Source organism: Jatropha curcas, chromosome 5 (assembly GCF_041381405.1).
Source record: "Jatropha curcas cultivar XTBG-Jc1 chromosome 5, XTBG_Jcur_1.0, whole genome shotgun sequence".
In the NCBI taxonomy this organism is placed as follows: domain Eukaryota; kingdom Viridiplantae; phylum Streptophyta; class Magnoliopsida; order Malpighiales; family Euphorbiaceae; genus Jatropha; species Jatropha curcas.
This window is the reverse complement of record NC_143155.1, coordinates 24319237-24340321: the sequence shown is the minus strand read 5'-3', so window position 1 is coordinate 24340321 and position 21085 is coordinate 24319237. Positions and strand designations below refer to the sequence as shown.

At 33.4% G+C, this 21085-nt stretch overlaps 4 protein-coding genes across 5 annotated transcripts; 1 reads left to right on the top strand and 3 right to left on the bottom strand.

Moving 5' to 3' along the window:
- The first annotated feature begins 1274 nt into the window (after positions 1-1274).
- Positions 1275-5755, top strand: LOC105649839 (RNA pseudouridine synthase 3, mitochondrial). Of its 2 annotated transcripts, XM_012236645.4 has the most exons (10): positions 1278-1853; positions 3070-3407; positions 3501-3548; positions 3656-3814; positions 3976-4023; positions 4117-4197; positions 4388-4504; positions 4632-4733; positions 4864-5022; positions 5227-5755. In XM_012236645.4, exons 2-10 carry the CDS (start codon positions 3108-3110, stop codon positions 5599-5601), a joined length of 1389 nt encoding a protein of 462 aa, XP_012092035.1. In that variant the 5' UTR covers positions 1278-1853; positions 3070-3107; the 3' UTR covers positions 5602-5755. The 2 variants fall into 2 exon arrangements, with proteins under 2 accessions (XP_020541305.1, XP_012092035.1); XM_020685646.3 differs by lacking the exon at positions 3976-4023 and having other exon boundaries at positions 1275-1853.
- UGT74B1 (UDP-glucosyl transferase 74B1) lies at positions 5756-7564 on the bottom strand. The gene is made up of 2 exons (XM_012236644.4): positions 6766-7564; positions 5756-6554 (listed from the first exon to the last, which is right to left on the bottom strand). The coding sequence occupies exons 1-2, from the start codon at positions 7405-7407 to the stop codon at positions 5808-5810; spliced, it is 1389 nt and encodes a 462-aa protein (XP_012092034.1). The 5' UTR covers positions 7408-7564; the 3' UTR covers positions 5756-5807.
- A 1666-nt stretch (positions 7565-9230) lies between these two features.
- On the bottom strand, positions 9231-9966 carry LOC105649837 (snakin-2). Its single transcript, XM_012236643.4, has 3 exons — positions 9808-9966; positions 9647-9731; positions 9231-9562 (listed from the first exon to the last, which is right to left on the bottom strand). The coding sequence occupies exons 1-3, from the start codon at positions 9862-9864 to the stop codon at positions 9378-9380; spliced, it is 327 nt and encodes a 108-aa protein (XP_012092033.1). The 5' UTR covers positions 9865-9966; the 3' UTR covers positions 9231-9377.
- A 2676-nt stretch (positions 9967-12642) lies between these two features.
- Positions 12643-18937, bottom strand: EMB2004 (RNI-like superfamily protein). The gene is made up of 18 exons (XM_012236642.4): positions 18695-18937; positions 18316-18601; positions 17834-18046; positions 16763-16821; positions 16456-16593; positions 15795-15869; positions 15585-15668; positions 15437-15498; positions 15173-15242; positions 14410-14485; positions 14196-14326; positions 14001-14060; positions 13830-13904; positions 13616-13720; positions 13434-13529; positions 13259-13339; positions 13078-13179; positions 12643-12975 (listed from the first exon to the last, which is right to left on the bottom strand). The coding sequence occupies exons 1-18, from the start codon at positions 18734-18736 to the stop codon at positions 12907-12909; spliced, it is 1824 nt and encodes a 607-aa protein (XP_012092032.1). The 5' UTR covers positions 18737-18937; the 3' UTR covers positions 12643-12906.
- Positions 18938-21085: the final 2148 nt, after the last annotated feature.

Sequence of the window (21085 nt, the reverse complement as noted above, 5' to 3'; positions counted from 1 at the left end):
AATTGACATTAAAATATAATAAATGTGAAACCTGTAGAAGTTAACTATACTCTCTCTCTCTCTCTCTCTCTCTCTCTCTCTCTCTCTAAGGATATAAACAAATAGCAAGAGTAAAGACATTCTAAAGATATTCGTGTTTCACTTCTCTTAATTTTCATGATTAGTTCAATATATGAATGGTCATCCTTGTATTCCACATGTAAAGTCTCAAGATTTTTTGCCCTTCAATTCCTTTCTCTCTCTCTATCTCTCTATAAGGGTATGAACAAATAGCAGAAGTAAAAATATTCTAAAGGAATTTGTATTTCACTTCTTAATTGTCATCATTGGTGTAATATATGATTGGTCATCATTGTATTTTAAATGTAAAATGGAAATTGAGGTAATTTGTTTTCTAAATACATGTTATAAACAAAACCTAACGTTCATTGTACTCGACTATGTCATATAATCATATATGTCTTACGCTAGTAATTAAAAAATAAAATAAAATACATACGACGTAGTAATCATGTACCCAAACCGCGTGTTGACTATCCTTTAAATACACGTTGATTTTATATGGAGCCTACATCAATCTATCCCTTGGTTAGTTCTCTAAGGTTGGCGTGAAAGAAGGTAGAGAAAAGCCTATTTAGTTGTAGAGTTTTTCTTGTTTTTAGACTAACCTCTTTTACGGGGCATTGAATTTTCGGACAGTAGTAATTCAGTTTTAACTAGGTTTTGGGCTCTCCGCGCGATGCTGCTGATAATCTTTTATGCGGTGAGCAAATTTATATTATAAATAATTTTATAAATTTAAGTTAAATTTGTAATAATTTACATAGCAGAATTTTATACTAAAATTTACACCACATCTGTAAAATATATCCACAAAATTATTTATATTATACTAAATTTACAATAAATAATTTAATAAATTTATAATATATTTATAATAGTTTATATAATACATTTGTAAGATACAATTACAATAGTATATACAATCTTAAAGTTTTATACAATGTATTAAAAAATGTACAGCTAAAAATAACTATGATAAATTCAAAAAGAAAATTTACCTTCCACTTCCTACATTTCAGGAATATATCAAACTTTGTATAGATGTACCAAAACCCTTAGCAAAATTTTCCAAGGCATGAAAGAATACTGAATTTTCGGATTGTGGTAATTCAGTTTTAATTATAGTTATGTGGCATATATTAATCCTAATCTAAATTATAAATATTACTAACGTTTTTTAGACTAGGTTTCCAAAAATGTTCAGGTTGCAAACCATGAGCTATGAACTAAAAACCCAAGATGAACTCCAATTAGATGGCCCAAATCCAAGCCTAATTTAAAAAGGGTCTAGAGAAATCAGTAAACCCCGTTAAAAACCACATCAAACCGGCCCTAAACCGAACGAAAATCATTAGAATTTAGGTACTTCTGTAAATCAAACCGGAGATTGTCTAAAGGGGGCTAATTGAACCAAATCGCAAAAACGCTCTCTCCCTCACAAACGCAGCCACCGTTCAGGCCCTCTCCGGCAAAGGAATGCCAGTAGCCACCATATCTGGACTCGTCTCTCCCTTGCGAACAAAACCCCTCAATCAATTTGTGGCTCCTGTCTCCTTTGCGAGATTCGAAGGAGAGAAGTTGCTGCCACCATGATAACGGTCGGCTATGGGGATTGAACTCGACCCAGAATGAACCCTAACCAGGAGAGAAAGATCATCTTTCCGCGTTTTTCACTTCAACAGCAACTTTCCTTCCGTTTTGTGGTGCCATCGATCAAGAGAGAGAGGTTGGTTGCAAACCGGCGCCTGTCCAACTCGCCTGAACCGTTTCCGGCGACTTCAATCGGCAATGTGAGCTTTAATCATCTTCCTAAGACACCTATGTCGATTATCTTTGATCGATTTTGCAAGGCTGTGTAGAAATTGTAAAAGTTTAAGATTAGGCTAAATTTTCGGAAAATTTGGGAATAAGCTTGAAATTGTCCTGAGTATTAGAAATTGACTTTAAATTAGGATTCTACATAGAATTCAGAGCACTTTGACTGTGATGTCGCAATTTTTGGTGAAGGTCATTTTCCGGCCACCGCCAGCTGGCTACGGTTTCCGGTGACCAACACCTCTACACTCACAATATTGTGCTTCTCGCGTAGATTATGCATATGAAATTAGTTTTCCGAGTTGAATCCATTCAGTACTCGAATTACCGAATTTACATTATTGGGGCTTTGAAGCTGAAATTTATTAGAAACTGATGTGAAACTGTTAAGCATTAGACAGGGACAGTTGGTTAGTTTATAAGATAGTTAACACTTATTGAATTTAAGTCTTGGCCGCATAACTCATGATTAAGTTATTATTATTAAGCTTAATAGATTAAAGGGATTATTGGGTATGTATAATCATGTATTGGATAACCATTGATGGAATAGTTTGATTAAATGTCAAGTTGGGTTGTGAACTAGGACGATAAGAATGATAATGTAGTTTAAGAATAGCTTAATAGCTTAATAATGGAATAGTTTAATCCATGTAAATTCCTTCGTAGTCAATAAATGATAAAAGGATAACGTAGTTGATTAATGTAACTATTTGAATTGATTATAAGAATGATAAGAATGGAAATGGGTATTCTATTACAGATCTCATATATTAGGTAATCTCATTAATGAAGTTGAATTGAACTGAAATTAAGTTATTGATAGATTATGAGAATAGTGGATGGGATTTAGTTGATGTGAATTGCCTAATGGATGAGCTTTAAAAATTGTTTATTGAGTTGTGGATTATAAACAGGTGGTTAAGTCCAGTTTTTAGGGGAGACTTTGTCGGATTTCCGACAGAATCTCTATAGCTTGATAAATAGTCTGATAGCATTTTCTTCTATTTCTATTATTATCCTTAGATCAACTTGGTCCCTCCTCAGCTCCTCAGGATCAAAATAAAGGATAAGCTGCTCTTTTTTTTTTTCATGTTTGATTTGATTCAACGTCTGGGCAAAGTACAGAGAATCTCCCTATGTTGCACACTTTGGCTGTAAACAGAATTTCTTTTTCTTCTGTATTTGTAGGACTCTCTTTGATCTTGCATCTTTTAGCATGCACAACAATGTGGAAGAACATTCATTGCAAGCGAGTGCTATCTAAAGTTAGAAGCTACTCAAGAATAGCTGCACCACCTCCTGCCTATGCGCAACCAGTCATTAGAGTCTCAAATAATGTTGCTTACTTGGGCTCTCCAAAAGACGGACCCAAGCCGCGACAGCTTTTATCATTACCTCCATTCCCCGGCCTCCCTTTGCCTGGAAAGACTTCAGTGGCATCCCGTGTCACTGCCATTAGCTGGGTCAAATACTACTTTGATGAAATCCCCGACTCTGTGATACAGTCACATTTTAACAGGGGCCTTGTGAGTAAACAAGTCCCGTGTAATATCTGTTTTGTGTTTGTTTGTGTTGATTAATCATCTTGATCTGTCTCTTTCAACCCCTTTTCTTACTAGGTTCAAATGGAGTGTATGCAACATGGAGGAGAAACCTTTATGAGAAAGGTATACTCGTGAATATAATCAATTATGCTGAAATTTTCTTCTTTCTATTTTATCTATCTCTTTGAACTTTATGTGATACAATATGGGTGGAACATACTACAACACAGATTAAGCCTAGTGATGTCATGGAGGTAGGGGCAAGAGTTCTCATACCTGTGTCAGTAGCTGAGACTAGGATTTCCAAGAGGTTTGACACCATTCCAAGTGGAACTTTATATCCAAATGCTGATGAGATTGAATATTTACAGAGGCTTGTCAAGTACAAGGTATGTCTTAATTTCACTTTTTTTCCTTTTCATCTAAGAAAAATTCTGAATGTCTTGCATATGCTAGTTTTGCCTTGGTGGATGCATATGTTGAAATTTCTGTTGTATTCTCTTATCCATATGTTGCTAATTCCTTTACTATTTTCTTATCAAATTTTTAGGACTCTGCTATAATCGTGCTAAACAAACCCCCAAAATTGCCAATAAAGGTTCCAATTTGTAGTATTTTGCATATGCTAATTGATTTGTCTTTGCAAATTTTGTTGCCTTTGTTGATTTATTCTTGTATTTTACTTTTATAGGGGAATCTTCCAGTTCACAATAGCATGGATGCATTGGCAGCTGCAGCTTTGACATATGATTATGATGAGGGACCTAAGCTGGTAAGCTTCTAGGAAGTGACTTGTACAGCGGCTGGCTTCATGTTCATTTTTGAAATATTTGTCCAAATATGAATGTTAAAATTTTCAATCGTCTCTCTATTTTATCTTTTCAAATTTAGATTAGTTTTTCTATAATTCTTACAAATCTTCCAACTACTGATGTAGTTATTCTCATCATGCAAATTACCAGGTGCAGCGCCTTGATAGAGAAAGCAGTGGTCTCATCTTAATGGGCCGAACAAAAGAAAGTGTTGATCATCTTCAGTGGATGTTTAGTGACCAAAAGAAATCAAATTCCTATTGTAAGGTATTTATGTTATTGATGTTGTAATGTAACATGAGGACTGTCAGCGTTTTATATGACATATAGTAGGATAGATGGTTATTGCTTCCTCCTTTTGGTTTAGAACTGTGACATGTGTCTGGCAATTTAGGATTGGAATGATGCATGTCAAGCAACATGTCAACGGTACTGGGCATTGATTATAGGCTCTCCAAAGGAAAAGGAAGGCTTGATTCGAGCTCCACTTTCGAAGGTTCTCTGTTTCTCTGTCTCTGTATGTGTGTGTGTGTGTTTATGCTGGAAGGTGAAGCAGTAAATGGTATCTTTCAGGACATCTCGAAGGATAGTGAGGTTTTTCTTTAAATCATTGTTGCATATTGTAGGTGCTTCTGAATGATGGGAAGACTGAGAGAATTGTCTTGGCCCAGAATTCAGGTTTTGAAGCTTCCCAAGAAGCTTTAACTGAATATCGAGTGTTAGGTCCTACAATAAATGGATGCTCATGGGTTGAGCTATGCCCACTCACCAGCCGAAAACATCAGGTATTACTAAAATGGTTATCCTTATTTGATGTGATTGGCACTACTAAAATGAAAGTAACTGCCAATAATTTGAGCAATGGCTAAGTGCTGCTGGTTGATTCTTTTTCCTTCTATAGGTGGGATTTGTTTGATTATTTATGTATTGTGTACCTTCTTAAGATGATTGGAACTGTATCTGATTTTGTTTGTTCAATATCTACAAAGCTCCGTGTGCATTGTGCCGAAGCTCTCGGGACACCAATTGTTGGTGATTACAAGTATGGTTGGTTTATGCATCGGAGATGGAAGCAAATGCCTCGTGTTGATATTGAGCCATTTTCTGGGAAACCATACAAATTGCGGAGACCAGAAGGCATAGACGTTCAAAAGGGAAGCGTCTTGTCAAAAGTCCCATTGTTACATCTCCATTGCAGGGAACTCGTACTCCCAAACATTGCGAAATTCCTTGATGTTTTGAATCAGAAGTCGAAAAATATTCACCCTGCTCTTAGTGCAAAGCCAGATCTTCTTCGGTTTGTGGCATCGATGCCGACCCACATGAAAATTAGTTGGAATCTCATGTCTTCCTATTTGGTGTAAGGATATCATAGTCGGTTTCGCTAGTTTTCTAGAGCTTAACCTTTATGTTGCAGCAGTCTTATTTAAGTTGTATCTATGTATATTCTTTTTAATTCTTTTATTATTTTTGTTGTGAATTTATAATATGATTTGCATGGAATTATACCAGATACAATTGACAGAACTAGCTTTAAGTACCAAATGTAAAAAGATCAACTATTTGATAACTAGTGCAAATCTAGACCTCTCCTATTAGCAAATGCCAAACATTGAACAAAATCATTAATATGCTTATCAGAGCTTCCGCCTTCACCGACTGCTTCTCTAGCTGCCTTTCTCCATTTTCTTGCATTTTTCTTGATTTTTTGGCTTTTCTTTCCTTCCAATACTTCCTTCAAACATCTAATCACTTCTTGTTTTCTAACAACTCCTTTATCATCTTCTTTCCCTTTAACCCCTATTTTCCAAACATCTTCCACAAACTTTGAGTTAGGCACCTGATCGGTCCATTGCGGCATGGCCACCATTGGAACGCCTAAGCTCAAGGCTTCAAGAGTGGAATTCCACCCACAGTGAGTCACAAAGCAACCAATGGCTTGGTTTGCTAGCATTTCAAGTTGGTTGCACCATGTTACTATTAGACCCTTCTCATGGGCTGACTCTATGAACCCATTTGGAAGTTTACCCATTTCCGATTCCCTCACAACCCACAAGAAATCTAAGTTGCTTTCCTGCAAGGCCAATGCAATTTCTTCCATTTGCGTCTCTGTTAATGAAACCATGCTACCAAAAGAAATATACACTACTGATTGAGGTTGCTTTGTTTCTAGCCATCTAAGGCACTCTTCCCCAAGTGGTTTCCAGAGGCTTGCTCCATACCCTTTGTCCCCTTCAATCCGGCCATCCAAATAGAAAGATGGAACCATCGGACCTATCAATTTCGCGGGCCAAAGCTTGGATATGCCTCCTGCCTCCTATTTGGACATACAATCCAATATTAATTAATATGGATCAGCACAAATATAGTTTTTTTTTAAAAAATATCAATTAATCAAATAATATTTTTTTTTTAAAAAAAAAGAGATCTTTACTCTTTCGCGCCATTTTTTTTTCTCTGATTTGTGCAGTTATGTTGTTGATTTCTATTTTGTATTTTTTTTTTCTGGGAAATATATGTTTGCATACCTTGCTTTCCAAGTCTTCAAATGTATTTGCAAAAATCCAGTCAGCCGTGTCCAAGTCAGAAAACTGATTCAATTTCATAGCCAAATAAGCAGGGTAGCTGTCAGGATACCTGAGAAAAGTTGGCAAGTCACAGTAGTTCAATGGAGGAATTCCAGGTAACACCAAAGGCATATTCTCTGGCTCCAGAGGCAGAGTAAGTAAGCCATGGTGTAAACGACAGAAAATGTGGGAAACAGAAGCTGAATTAGTGAAAAATGAGGCTCCATAGATTCCATGTTGCCTGGCCACGTCAAGAGCCCACGGCAGAAAAGAATCATACACAATACAATTAACTGGAAAATTTGAGCATTTGAATTTTTCTATTAGCTGAGACAGAGTTCTTGAGCCATTGACTTTAAAGGAGTTAAGGAATAAGTCACCGTCTTTCGCCTGAGAAAAGCCACCGTCGTCAAAGCCATCGGAGATGGGTTCAACGGTGACGGTTGGAGCCCATATGGACTTAACGGTATAATGGGTTGTGGCTAATGTGGCTTTAAGACCTTTGGAAGCTAAAAGCTTAGCAAATTGGAGAAGAGGGTTAATGTGGCCTTGGCTTGGATATGGAAGCAAAACGACATGGCCTTTGTACTCTGTTTCTCTCATTTTCTTTTGCTGGGTTGTGAGTTGTTTGTCAGAAAGAGTGTCTATAGTACACTCTATATATAAGCAAAGGATGTATTAATTTTCTTGCCGGGCATCTTTTCTCATATTTAAATTTTGGAACTAGAGAGACGTAAAAATCTAGAAATCTTTTATATCTGACAAATTATAAATACAACTGTGTTTATCAAACACCATCCTACCACCAGTGAATAAATATCATATTAAGACTACTCGTTTGGATCGGTTTGGTTCGGCATGTTCACGAATAGAATAGGAACCATAGAAGCATAGTTCAGAGCACCTGCACACACGTGAGACAAGTAATGCTACCAATTTTGAACTAATTATAATTATGATAAACGTGTAAATTTTAAAAATACTCATGAATAGCTCACTATCATGTATCAATATAGTAGAATTATGATAAATTTCTCTACTTCAAATTGATGAAATTTAATCTAATCAATAACTTCATAAATTGGTAGTCAAATTGATTTCTCTAATTCATTAAGACAACATGTGCCTTTTCCGGCGGTAATCTATTGGTTGCCGACTTCTCTGCTGATCCCACTCTCACCGTTGATTTCATCATCTAAATGACGCACGCAAGCGGTATACTCATTTACACTTTGCACCTGAAGATCATGGATTGGATTGGATTGGCTTGTACGTATCCTCCTAATCACTAATATATATTTCATTTTGAACCACAAATTTAATTCTCTTTTTGTCAAACTTGTCGTTTTCTTTTGCATATTTTTGGTAGAGATTTGGATTGTAACTCGAAGAATAGATAGTTTGTGATTGAGGATTTGTTTGAAATAGAGGATTTTTTTAAGAATATATATATGCAAAAAAAATATAAGGAAAAAGATTTTCTTTTATTTATAAGGGCGAGAAAATATTAAACAAAAAAAAAAAAAACACTATTTTTCTCTAGTGCTCATCAAAATAATGAATAAATTGAGAAAATTATATTATTTAATGTAAAATATATTCCATTACATTTCTTCTTCCATTATTTTCTTTTTTTCTGCTTTTCAAATAAAGTCTAAATGCTTAATGAAAGGCAGAACTTATAAAACTTAAAGTATATACAAAAAAAATAAAATTACAGGCTGATAGTTTGAAAAGGATAAATAAAAGATGGATTGCGTAGGAATATCATATTCCTTCCATTCACTCTTCCATCAATTTAGATGACAAAACTGTAAGAAAAAATGAGAATTAGAATCATAGAATGATGGTTGAAATTTCATCATTCAATAATAACCCACTTTATGGAAATAAAATTCTTATTCGAATTTATTTAATAAGTGTTGAGGTGCGTAAATAATCAATGGTGAAATAAAAAGTGTCCGATGACCGACTTAACTAAATATTAATACTATGGGTTAAATTGGTGAAACGTTCTATTTCTCATATTATTAGTAAGACCAACATGACCATCACTTCACAAATATTTACTTCTTCTCCTTAATATAGTAGATTGATTTAAATATATCTAAAAGATCATTTGAAAAAGAGTTATAGTCTTAACTATATCTTTTCCTCGATTTTTTTTTTTTTTATAAAGTTTGGAGCAGCTCATATATAACACTAAACAGAACCATGTGGACTTCTACTTTTTTGGGACCAACACTTAAGTCGTATACTCGTAGAGGGCCCAACCCATTAGCGCAATTGCTTTAGGAGCTTCTACAAATTAAGATCCCTCACCAACCACCCAAGGCCCAAACCATACCATCCTTTGCTAATATTCAGTTCAATCTTATTATCTATGGACATTAGAGTGAGATTCTGAGAGAGATATAAAACCAGAATAGTACCAAACTTTGCACAAAAGCTTCATTGAAGTAACATACAGAGCAGGATACATTTTGACATGATAAACCCAACTGAACTAGACATTAGCAATTTCAAGTTTTAGCACTAACAGAGAGGTTCCTATAATACATATTATTATAATTCTAAGGGCACTTAGTCTTGTTGGCGTGAGTCGTCATGTCAGTGTAACATTTGCCGCACAATTCTCTGTTCCCAGAAGTGCCTGGAGGCACACATTTGCACCTAAAGCAGCAGGTACCGCATGCCCTTGTGCACACATTAGGCCTTGAATGCAAACTGCATCTCACCTTGCACAACCCTCCGCAATCTGCACACAAAACAAACCACCCATTATCTTTAAGTTTATTTATTGTAAAATAGTAATGTATAGGAGATAGAAGTTCCGGTCTACCCAAGAATGGCAGGAGCCTTCTGTTAGCTCCTTTGACCAACTGAGTTCCGCTATGGTCTTCATTAATCTCCAAATCAGATGAAACCTGCAATCACTTTCTTTAATAAAGATCACAGTTGGAGTATTAAGAGGAAAATGGTAGTTCTAGGTGTGTAGTGTACCTGCAGAGCTATGCAGAAAAGAAAAACTGCCATTAAAACAAGGGTGCGTGAAGCCATTGGAGATGAAAACGAAACAAGCTGACGTAGCAGTTTTGAGGTGTTTGAAAATGGAGCTCTGACTTGTGAGTAGTGATTGGTGGCTCTTTATAGGCGTTTCTTTGGTGGCTCAATTACCAATTCGCCCACGGGCTTGTTTTGTTCTGTGTGCGCCTTGTGCACTGCCCACTCGTGTGCTATCAAATCTCTATCAGGAACTGTTTCTTTTTATTACTTTCTAACTGCCGATGATAATAATATTATTTTAACAAGTATATCAAAGATTAAAAACAATAATTGAAATTAAACCATCCATTTTTTTTTTAAATTGCAGAAAAGTCTTAATTGTATAAAAATGAATAAAAAAGTCACTGTGGTTAGGCACATGCACTTCGTACATTATAGTACAGGAGTCTAGAGAATTCTGCATGTTTGGTTAAAATAGATAACCATTATGCAAGTAGTGTTAAATTAGAAGACAAAGATGGTGGGCTGATCTCAGCAACCATGATAAAGCTAAGATTAGCATCAAATTAATATATATATACTGCTTAATGGCAGACAAGACCCATACAATCTCCTTACCTTACAATAATAAAAATATTAATATGTAATAAAAATAGGACAAAGTCACAGAGAAATACAAAAAGCCAAAAAATTGCCATCCCTAGGTACATACAGTTCGATTAGCTTTATTTGTTTTCGATCAAAAAGCTGATTCGACAAATGCAAAGAAAGGGCACAGCTGTATCCCATTCCGTTCCCACCTAAACTAAACAATACTAGTAGAAAAATTCGTCGCCATTTTCGGAAGTACTGGCTCCTGCCTGCGCATCACTGCAAGCATGAAATGACGTCGTTTTTTAATCATTCAAAACAAGAATTTTTGATATTGCCTTGTAGATGCTATTTAAGAAAAAAAAAATCAATATTTATTATTTAATTATGTTGATTTTTTTTTCCAGAGAAAAAAAAAATCATAAACAGAATTTGAACGAGCATATTAGAAGCAGATAACTGGCTGTAGGGGTGTCCATTTTCCGGTTTTTGGAACGGGAACCGCTAGTTCGAAATCGGTGGGAATTGAAACTGAAACTGTGAGAAACTGAAATTGGAGGTCTGTGGTTCAATTCCGATTCTAACTTTTGAAGAACTGTAAACAGGCGATTTTGAGAACTGATCGGAACCGCTAGTTTTTTCAACCGGTTAGAATCGGCGGTTCCACTAGTTTCAATAAATTTTTTTATTTTTTCAAATATTTTTGTGAAATCTCAAAATTAACCCTCCTAACAACTATATAACGGCTAGTTTTAAGGGTATTTATGAAAACTTAATTTTTTAGATTTACTATAAATACATCATTTCATTTATAAAAAATAAATCAAGTTTAAGTCATTTTTCCAAAAAAAAAAGTTCAAGCATTTTCTTTAATAAATAAATTAAGTTAAGCCTTTTTTTATTTTTTTTTATTTAAGTTTTTTTTAAAAATTATTTCATAAATATTTAAATTTTAAATTTTCAACAAAAAAAAATGTTCCATAGCTTTTGATTTTATAATATCGGAAAATCAATTGGAGAATCGGCCGTTGATTTGACACCGTTAAAGAACCGGAATTGGAACAGTAACCGTTTGATTTCGATTCTAAATTTTTTTAAAATCAAAACCAAAATCAAAACCGATAATTCCGGAACCGTGGCCACCTCTAACCGGGTGGTTGCTTGTTGCGTAAATTTGCCTTGAATGTGGAGAGGCAGTAGGCAAAAGACAGCTAAAACACAGTTGGCTAAATGAATGTAAGGAAGACGAAATACGTCAGACTCATGATTTGCTTTTGTCAAGCCATCAAGAGATTGGGATTGCAATGCAGCTCTTATACCCCATGTAGACATACATTGCAATGACACAAGCCGCGAGGTGCTTCGCTGATGATTAGCTGTATCCTTCTGTGCAACGGACCACATGACCTAAACATTTGTCCCTGTAGCTTTCCTACCTCTCTCTCTCTTTTTTTATCCTCACCAACTCCGACCCTCCATGGCTCCACCTACAGTTCATCTCGTAATTACTATAAGTTAAAAACATTAGCAATTGTCATTATACTATAGCTCAATGATGGGGTGCTTACCTTTGAATCCTGAAATAGTCCTTATTCCCCTATAAAAATTTCCAACGTACAAAAAAAAAAAAAAAAAAAAAAAAAAAAAAAACAATAACAAGTAGGCATTTAGCTTAAAACATAGAAAATTACAATGTGTCACGTGTAAAAACATGAAAAATAACAATTGTGCATCTGTTTCAAAGAGGCAACAGTAACTCCCACAAATCCTAAGGTTAAGGTATGCCAAGTATTTACATGGCTTCGCCTAAATATAACTTCATATGATATGACTCATTCTCTTTTCATATAAATCTTTTCTAAAATCTTCTTAATCTTAAAATAACAGCCATTTACAAAGCATCGGCAGCCAAATATTCACTTCGGTCGGATCACTACATTCAGTCAGATTAACTACACACGTTTCAAACTAAAATCTGTTTTATTAGTCTTGCACCAACCCATAGTGAAAATGGATGGTGATTGCGACCAACATGTTTAATTAATCTTCAGTATTCCCACAAAAATATCATACTTCTAAAAAATCACTCTTATGTGACAGAGACCGAACAACCTAGAAATCAGCTGTTGTAAGAATATTATGAAGATATTAGGCTAACAGCATAAAAAGAGAAGATTGGACCAAACACAACAAACATTCATCAACCATTTACTATGAATAGATCAACAGAAACAAGGAAGCTTGTAGTCTGACTTTGAACTTCATTAAAGGAAGGAAGGAGTGTACAGTGACACAACTTTAAATGGCAAGCTAAGTATGATTTCTCAATATCAAAAAGTTCCAAAATGCTACACTTGATGATTTGGCTGTAGCTCAAAAATCTTTATTGTATTAGTTCTTACCTCTACTTGCCGGAAAAGACAAAAAAAAAAAAAAAAAAAAAAAGAATATCTCCTCCTGTTCTAACATTGACGGAAACTATTTCACTGTATAAATTCAACTCTGCTAGAAAACAATATTAACTTCCTTCTCATTCATCTCGAATACGTGATCTCTTGCATCACTGAGAGCACTCTGCATAAAATGAGTTTATTCATGCAAATGCACAGAAAATGAAAAAAAATAAAATGATTAACTTTCCAGGAGTGAGAAAAAGACAAAGAAGGCAAACATCACCTGCCCAAATTTTGTGAGGAAGTTATTTGCAAGGTTTAAAGAGGTAATTTTCACATCTTCATTAGCCTTAAGTGCTTGAGCAATAGCAAAAGCCCCATCATCCTGTACCACAAGTTCAAATATGAAACAGTCGTATTGTTTTCAGTTTGCAAACAAATTTCAAGAAAGAACAATTCTTTACTCTTATTTCATTGAATCCTAAGTCAAGTTCAGTTAGAACTTCATTGACCACTTTCAAGCTGCGAGCCAGGCAGATTGCACCCTGCAAATATTGTGTAAATGGAGAAGAAACATTAATTTGCTTATCAGAATGACCCAAAATCCATAAAAAGACATCTGAATTGTGAAGAACAAACTTCATCTCTAAGTCCATTTCCTCTCAAGTCTAGAATCGCAATGGTGTTATTGTATTTTAAAGTATCTGCAATGTACTCTGCACCTTTTGGTCCTATCTGCAGGATAATCCATGTCACATGGTTATGAATAATTAAGCAAATGATTCACAATTGTGCACACACACAGATATATGGATATTTACCTGGCACCAACCCAGCTTTAATGCTTTTATCTTTCCATGAAACTTGAGAACTTCAGACAAGGCCTTGGCTCCATCAGGTCCAATAGGATTATAACCAACTTCCAACTGAAAGAGAGAGAAAGAGAGAGAGGGAAACTAGACTTATTATTATCCAATTTAAAATTGACAAGAAAAAGGAAATGGATTAATCATGGTAAAGGAGTTAAGGTCCCACAGTTGTGATGACAGAGTTATCTTTGAAAACTTGAGCTATTTCACCGATTCCCTTGGCATGTATGTTATTTCCACCCTATAGAGTTGATAGAAATGGTTTATCAAACAGCTCTCAGGATGTAATTAAAGCATAAATGAAAGCAATTTTTCAAGTGAAGCACTCTATTCTCACCAGGTCTATAATTGTCACGCTTTGGTTCAGCTTAAGAGCATCTGCAATCTTTTCAGCACCCTGACAAATATTAGGAAAACAAAATATCAACCGAATGAAAATCCAAGCTATAATCATCTTTCAGCATTAATTTGATTTAAATGTATCCAAGAAGCTAAATAGTGGATGCAGAAAATATTTCAGAAATTTCATCACCTCATCACCAATGTCATTCATGTACATATTCATCCAGAACAAGCTCTTGCTCTTCTTGATATATTCAGCAACGTGAAAAGCTCCCTTTGCACTAATTGAGTTGTTTCCAAGGTCTAGATGGGTAAGTTTAACTGAAGAGCAAGAATTCAAGCCAGATTTACTACAATGAACTTCAGTGTTTTCTGAAATTGATTAAGAAAGCAATAGGAAACACCTTTACTGGAAGATAAACCAGACATCAAGGCACGAACACCTTCATCACCAATAGAATTTCCTTGCAAGTGAAGTTCCTGAATGAAAATAACTCCACTGTTAATTCTTCATCCCTTCAAAAGCAACATACTTATATATTCAAAGTCGTAGCAGCATAATTCCATCTTAGCACATAACATAAGAAAACTAATAGATCAACTCCAAAACTTAGTAAGATTGAGATAACATTGCCTCACACCATAATTTATCCACTGAATTTGTTGCAGTCACAAGGCACTATGCCAAGCAAAGTAAGATGCTAGTTTAAAAAAAAAATAAAAAAATAAAAAAATAAAAAAATAAAATAAAATTTGCTCCAAAACAAGTAATCAACACTTAATTCTAGAAGCAAAATTGCATAAGCTACTTGAGTTCTAGCATGAAGAATCTTATGATTCACTCTCCTTTTTCCTCTTAATCTACTTGAGCTCTCAGAAAAATAAAATTCCTTTCTTTATGAGCATTTGTAAAAGATTGATGGTTTTTGCCTAATAGAAGATAAGAAGGTGGTAGATACTGTCTTTACATGGTATAATTTATATTGCATTTACACCTCAGTGCCATGCTTTTAGAAACAAATTTTTTGAAGAGACAGGAAAGGAAGTCAGTACTCATGTCAATTCCTTCATTCACAATTAGATCAAATCTAGAAATCTGTAAATCCACTTCATTTGGAACATCAAAGGATTAGAAAAAGTAGAAGAAAAGGCCAACATGATATGTACCCTTAATGCCTTGTTTCCCTCAAGTCCTTTAGCAAAAGCATTAGCCCCCAAAGCACCACCATAATTGCCACTTAACAGTGATAAAATGTCAGCAAGATTTCCAGAAGTAACATAAATAAGGTGCACCATTAGAAATATTTATCTAAAGCTGTTCAAGAACCCAGCCATTTAATATTCAAAGGTTTGCATAGATATATAGGACATACTACAATAGTAGCCCAAAAAGAAAGTTTAAAAAAAAAAAAAAAATTGAGAACTACTCACTTGAGATATATACTTCGTACAGTGCTATTCTCCAGAAACGCTCCAGCAAGACTTGTAAATCCCTACTTCCGGTTCCAAAAAGAAATCATATTTAGCAACTTTGACAAATTTAGCTAAAATCTAAGGAAGGTTTGAGGTAACTACATACAGAATAATCAATCATGTTGTTGTTGAGTTCAATCACACGCAGGTTTGAATTGTTCTTTAACAATTCTGCAATAGCCTTTGCACCCTGTGCAGAAAATGAACACTACTTCAGGCATATGATCACTGGAGATCCCTTCAGTTATGCATATGAATTTTATAGGTTCAAGAATGTGGGTCTCATGAACCAGTTTGAAACAAAATAAAAGCTAACCTCATCACCCAAGTCAGCACTGTTTAGCTGGAGCTTTTCAATACCCCTATTATCCACTAATATATCACATAAACTCTGTTTGCAAGAAAAGAAAATTAGTAACATCCAAAATATTAACCATCTATAATGAATTTTCAAGTAATAAATGCAGGATGATCTTAAGGTTGTAGGTTTACAATGGTTGAAATAATAACAGCAAGACCCTGAAATAGAAGAACAATAGTGTTCACTAGAAAGGTAATTCATAATCCCAGGATCAATCGTATCCATCCTTTACAGGAAAATGGAACAAGCCATTTGATATGGTTTTCCAATTAGAGGGATAAAAGAAGAGGAAGTTATATCTTTAGAAGCACAAAATTCAAAAAGTCACTTATAACAAAAGAAGCGTCATCCTAACTTCAAACATGTGATTCAAAAAGATTTCAGCAATAAACATAAAAAGCAACTATAATTCTTGATTATATTCACTGATAACCAATTTAAGACTACCAAAACTCATAATGAGTTTTTCTATAATCTTTTTCGTATCCAATATTTGTTGTCCTAATATATTCAGATGATTACAATAACCTACTTCAAACCTTTTTTCTTCTTTCCTTTTGAGATGCATTTTTCAAATGTTCAACAGCTAGTCATAGAAAAGTGGACAGGGCCTGACCTTAGCTCCCTCATCTCCAATAGGGTTCCCAGACAAGTTTAGTGTCTTTAATACAATGTTTGACTGAAGAACACGGTCGAAGGCTTTTATTCCTTCCGCGGTAATTCCATTTGCTGCAAAATTAACTTCCTCTAGAGTCTGAAAAACAGCTAATATACTATCAGTTAATTCATAAAGAACAATTTCATTGATGTGTTTTCAAAGTCGGTCAAATAAGAGTTAACTGCATTCAAAATTACCAAATAAAAACAACTAACACTAGAAGAATCAAGAAGAGATCTGCAGTGAATGTTCGAAGAAGCATAACCTGATTGTATGCTAAGCTCTCAGCAAGGAAAAATAGTCCTTCATCTCCAAAATTACATCCTGATAAATATTTGAAGTTCAAGATCAGATTTAAAGTGGAAGGCATGTAATTATATAACAATTATAAGTTTGAAACGTTGAAGAAGATAGTCATAACAAAAGAAAGAAAAAGCTGAATGAAAAGAAACAAATTCTTCTGATTGCATTTGAAATGTCAAAGAAAACATAGACCTAAATTATGCTCCAGCGTTTAATCAGCATTACCTTAACTAATATTTTTTAGTTTTACAAGTCCAGTTTGTTTTGATAGTTTCTGCTCCATAATTGAAGGTTGAATATATTTATCAAGTCTGATTATGACTATGGTTCTCAATATATTGTCTAGCATAGGTTACATTATCAAATCTGATTAGAGTCAAAGTTCACATATTTTCATTTAAGGGGCCAATAATTTTATGTGCTTTGCAGAAATTTCTGAAACTTTATAACAATCTTTATCTTTGGGATTGTTATATATTGATATAGCAAATTTAACTCTAATTTGACATAGTAATATACTGGAGGTGATACCTAACAAATTCTAGGCATGGCACGTAAGGATTTCACAGTTCACATTACTGGCAAAGTGATAAATCAGATACCCGAAACTTTACATTCCTTGCATAATTTCCCTTGAATTCTGTTATTTTGATACCCACACCTTTTCACACTATAACATACTAGTTTCACATCAATTGGTAGCCATCAAATTCTGAAAAATCGTACGAATTTCCATTCTCTGTTCATTAACTTAGGAGTAAGGACACTATCGAAAGATTATAAAGGACACAAAATGGTATCAATTGATTAAGGAACCAACAAACACAAAGTTTTTAACGACACTAAATGTTCACATTTTGCAATCTAATAGAGAATATCGAAGTATACTACAACTAAAAACCCTATAAACATGTAGAAAATGAAATTCTATCCGGAAAGCCTTAAAAGTAAACCGACAGCATGCAAATATTGAATCATTTCTCTCTCGCTCTACATAAACCCTAATGGACTCAAATTGATCTAGCCAGCATACCTGACATGTCAACAATGCTGAATGACCTAAGTTCTTTGGAAAATTGATTGAGCTTTTGCTTGGCCTCTCTGTCAATCTTTGCAGTAAGACCAGGAAATAGATTTGTTCCAGAACCAAAAGACCAATTTAATCCTTTGGATGGAGATTTATTTTCCATCACCACTGGCCTTTTTGGCTTTGGCATCATTACTTTCTCCACTAATTTCCACATAACTGTCAGCTGAAAGCAGAAATTAGTACATCTAAAAACAAGAGGACTAAATTGGCCAGTGCCCACATCGAATTAGAAACAAAAAGTATCAAATCCTGTGTTCCTATAATCATAGACAACAACTATTTTAATTCCAATTGATCAGATAATTGTATCGTTGTAGTTATGTTCAATCACGGAGGCAATGCTTCAAAATGGAGCTAAACTAACAATACTCTACACATTAAAAACCATCTAAAGCAGTAACCTGCAAAATTTCCATTTTCCATACCAAAAGTAATGGCAACAAAAGCCCCAGCAGGAACAACAAAGGAGGCAATCTGCTGGACCGGAGCGTTAGGGAACGCACTCTCTCCCTGAGACTGCCGATACACTTTCCGGCCACTAGCCGGCCGCCGCGCACCACCGTTCGCCCTCACAACCAGACTTCTGAACCTGAAACATCTTCGTCTACTAGCAAACGACGATGAAGCATAGGGCAACGATAGTAGCAACCCGTGGACACGATAGCACGAAGTGGAGCTGACAGAATCATCGGCTCGTAGCCTGAGTGAAATCTTTATCGAACAATAGAATTGTCATATTATAGCTCTAATAGTAGAGAAGAGAAAGAAGAGAGTAACGAATTGACAATGGAGTAGTACATTTACCTTAGGATGAAGGGAGGTAGAGAGAGTAGAAGAGTAGTCCATAAGTGTGACTGAGTTTTAGATGTGCATAGGGAGTACAGTTTCTTATCCTGCGGTCAGTAGTCAGTAGAGCTGCACAGAGGGATTGAGAAAGAGCAAGAAAGGAAGGAGATGATAAAGCGGCCGGTCTCCGGAATGTCGTAAAACCACGAGAAGAGAAGCTTTTTTCTGTGCTCTTCCCTATCAGCTATCCGAATGACTTCGAAACAAGAACCGGCGGGTTTGGTTTGGGCCTAATCAGGGTCTGTTGATGGAAACAAAACCTCACCAAAAAGGCCCAAAATGTATTTTCGGAAAGAGTGGCTAATATCCAGCCATTTTTTCTTAAAACTGGGTTTTGGTTGGGCCCCATTTTACAATTTACGTGCTCCAAGTTTGTGTCTCTGGCGATATCTTTTGATTATTGACAAACTAGTAATCAATATCAATAAATAAATAAATAAATAAATAAATAAATATATATATATATATATATATATATATATATATATATATATAATCCTGAAACAAAAAATATTGATGTGTCACTCTCTTCTTTCAGCTTTCTATTTTCGGTTTTTTTATAAATTTTTGGATTTTTTTCTTTTTTCACTATGATTTTTCTTTGTTTGTAAAAATTTGATCAGTCATTAAAATATTTTTAAATTTAGAAATTAATTTTTTACGATAATAATCAATATTTTTAAAATTTAAAAATTAATATTTTGTGATAATAACTAACATTTTTGAAATTTAATCTTATCTAGCTATATATTTTCCTACCATTGAATCTTAATTTTTATTTGTATCTCTACGCCTCTTTAATTTTTATTTTCCTTCCATTGAACATAAATAGCCTCCACCAATCATTCTCAGATTAAATTTTCTTTCACTTGCTTTCTTTCCTTTCTTTGAATTCTAAATAAGAAAAATAAATTTTGTTTATAGGTTTCCTTTTAGTCTTTGATCTTCTTTTCTCATTATCTTTTTGGATGCTTCTTTTCTCATGATTTAATTTTCTCATTTTTTTCTCTTCTGTTTCGCTTGCGTTTTTTTTTTTTCAATTTATGCTTTGAAGGGAGTTTTTTTTTTTTTTTTTTGAGTTAGTAATATTATTATCATTTATTGGATATTAAAATTGATCAATATTTTATAGTTTATACAAAGGTAATGTTATTATCATTTCTCACTTCTAAGGAATTCCTAAAACTACTTAATTATAATTTTGACATAATTAATAATGTCTAAAACAATAAATTGCTTCATCTTATAAGAAAACAAATAATTTGATCCAAAAACTCTTAATTGGGCATTTTATGAAAAGTAATTATTAGCGATTTTAAAATTAATTTTGTTGTTATTAAAAAATCATATATTTAAATTGTTGATTATTTAGAATTTATAAAATACTTGATTAAAATTTTTATTTAGATATTATGAATTTAAATTTGAGTTTTATATAATATATTTATAAATTCATAAATTATAGTTTGAAAAAAAAAAGTAATAAGAATAAGACCCAATTGTTTTGAAAAAAAATATTAATAAGCACAAGAGTTTCTAGAAATTCTTTTTTAAAATTTTATTTACCGTCTAAAATTATGTCTTCAAAATTCTTAAATTTCTTTTTTAATTTTTTAAATAATATATAATTATAACTTCCTTTGGTATAAAACTTCCTATTTTTTAATGTATTTAAATTATATATATTAAAATATTTCTTATTTGGAATTGATAGATATGAATATAAAGAATTTTTATTTTGTATTTGTTTTTATATTTTATAGAAAAAATATTTAAAAATAATATATTATATTTGTATTGTTAAGTAATTAAATTAAAATAATATTTATCTATATATTATCCATATTAATTTATTTGAATCATAAACTTTATCTACATAGCTATTTATGATAAGATACAATGTTTAAATTGTTTGAATTATTATAAACTTTAAACCTGAATAATTAAATTATATTACTAATTAAATTAAAAATAATATTTATATATGATAAGGTAAAATGTTTATATTGTTTGAATTATAAACTTTATCTGAAACCTAGATAATTACATTATATTTTACTAATTAAATTAAAAATAATATTTTTTTATAGATTATCCATATTGAATTATTTGAATTGTAAAATTTTATCTATATAGAATTATTTATGATAAGATAAAATGTTTAAATTGTTTAAATTATAAACTTTAACTGAAATCTAAATATGACTAATTGAATTTTTAATTATTTAAAATAAGTTAATTGCATTACAATTTCTATAACACGATAATCTAATAAACAGGCCGCAGAAAAACATATATTTTAATAATATACTAACACGATTTATAAAATAAAATAACAATATATTTTCA

Bases quoted from the DNA above. Each gene is read 5' to 3' on its own strand.
- LOC105649839 (XM_012236645.4), top strand. From the start codon at position 3,108: ATGTGGAAGAACATTCATTGCAAGCGAGTGCTATCTAAAGTTAGAAGC. The intron at 3,549-3,655 runs GTATACTCGTGA...ACTACAACACAG, and splicing joins GAGAAACCTTTATGAGAAAG to ATTAAGCCTAGTGATGTCAT. The intron at 4,024-4,116 runs GTTCCAATTTGT...TTACTTTTATAG, and splicing joins CCCCAAAATTGCCAATAAAG to GGGAATCTTCCAGTTCACAA.
- EMB2004 (XM_012236642.4), bottom strand. From the start codon at position 18,736: ATGGACTACTCTTCTACTCTCTCTACCTCCCTTCATCCTAAG. The intron at 14,061-14,195 runs GTGATGAAATTT...AATATTTGTCAG, and splicing joins TGAATGACATTGGTGATGAG to GGTGCTGAAAAGATTGCAGA. The intron at 12,976-13,077 runs GTGATGTTTGCC...CATTTTATGCAG, and splicing joins TCCTCACAAAATTTGGGCAG to AGTGCTCTCAGTGATGCAAG.
- UGT74B1 (XM_012236644.4), bottom strand. From the start codon at position 7,407: ATGAGAGAAACAGAGTACAAAGGCCATGTCGTTTTGCTTCCATATCCA. The intron at 6,555-6,765 runs GTATGCAAACAT...ATGTCCAAATAG, and splicing joins TTGAAGACTTGGAAAGCAAG to GAGGCAGGAGGCATATCCAA.
- LOC105649837 (XM_012236643.4), bottom strand. From the start codon at position 9,864: ATGGCTTCACGCACCCTTGTTTTAATGGCAGTTTTTCTTTTCTGCATA. The intron at 9,732-9,807 runs GTACACTACACA...AAGTGATTGCAG, and splicing joins TTTTCTGCATAGCTCTGCAG to GTTTCATCTGATTTGGAGAT. The intron at 9,563-9,646 runs GTAGACCGGAAC...TTTTGTGTGCAG, and splicing joins AAGGCTCCTGCCATTCTTGG to ATTGCGGAGGGTTGTGCAAG.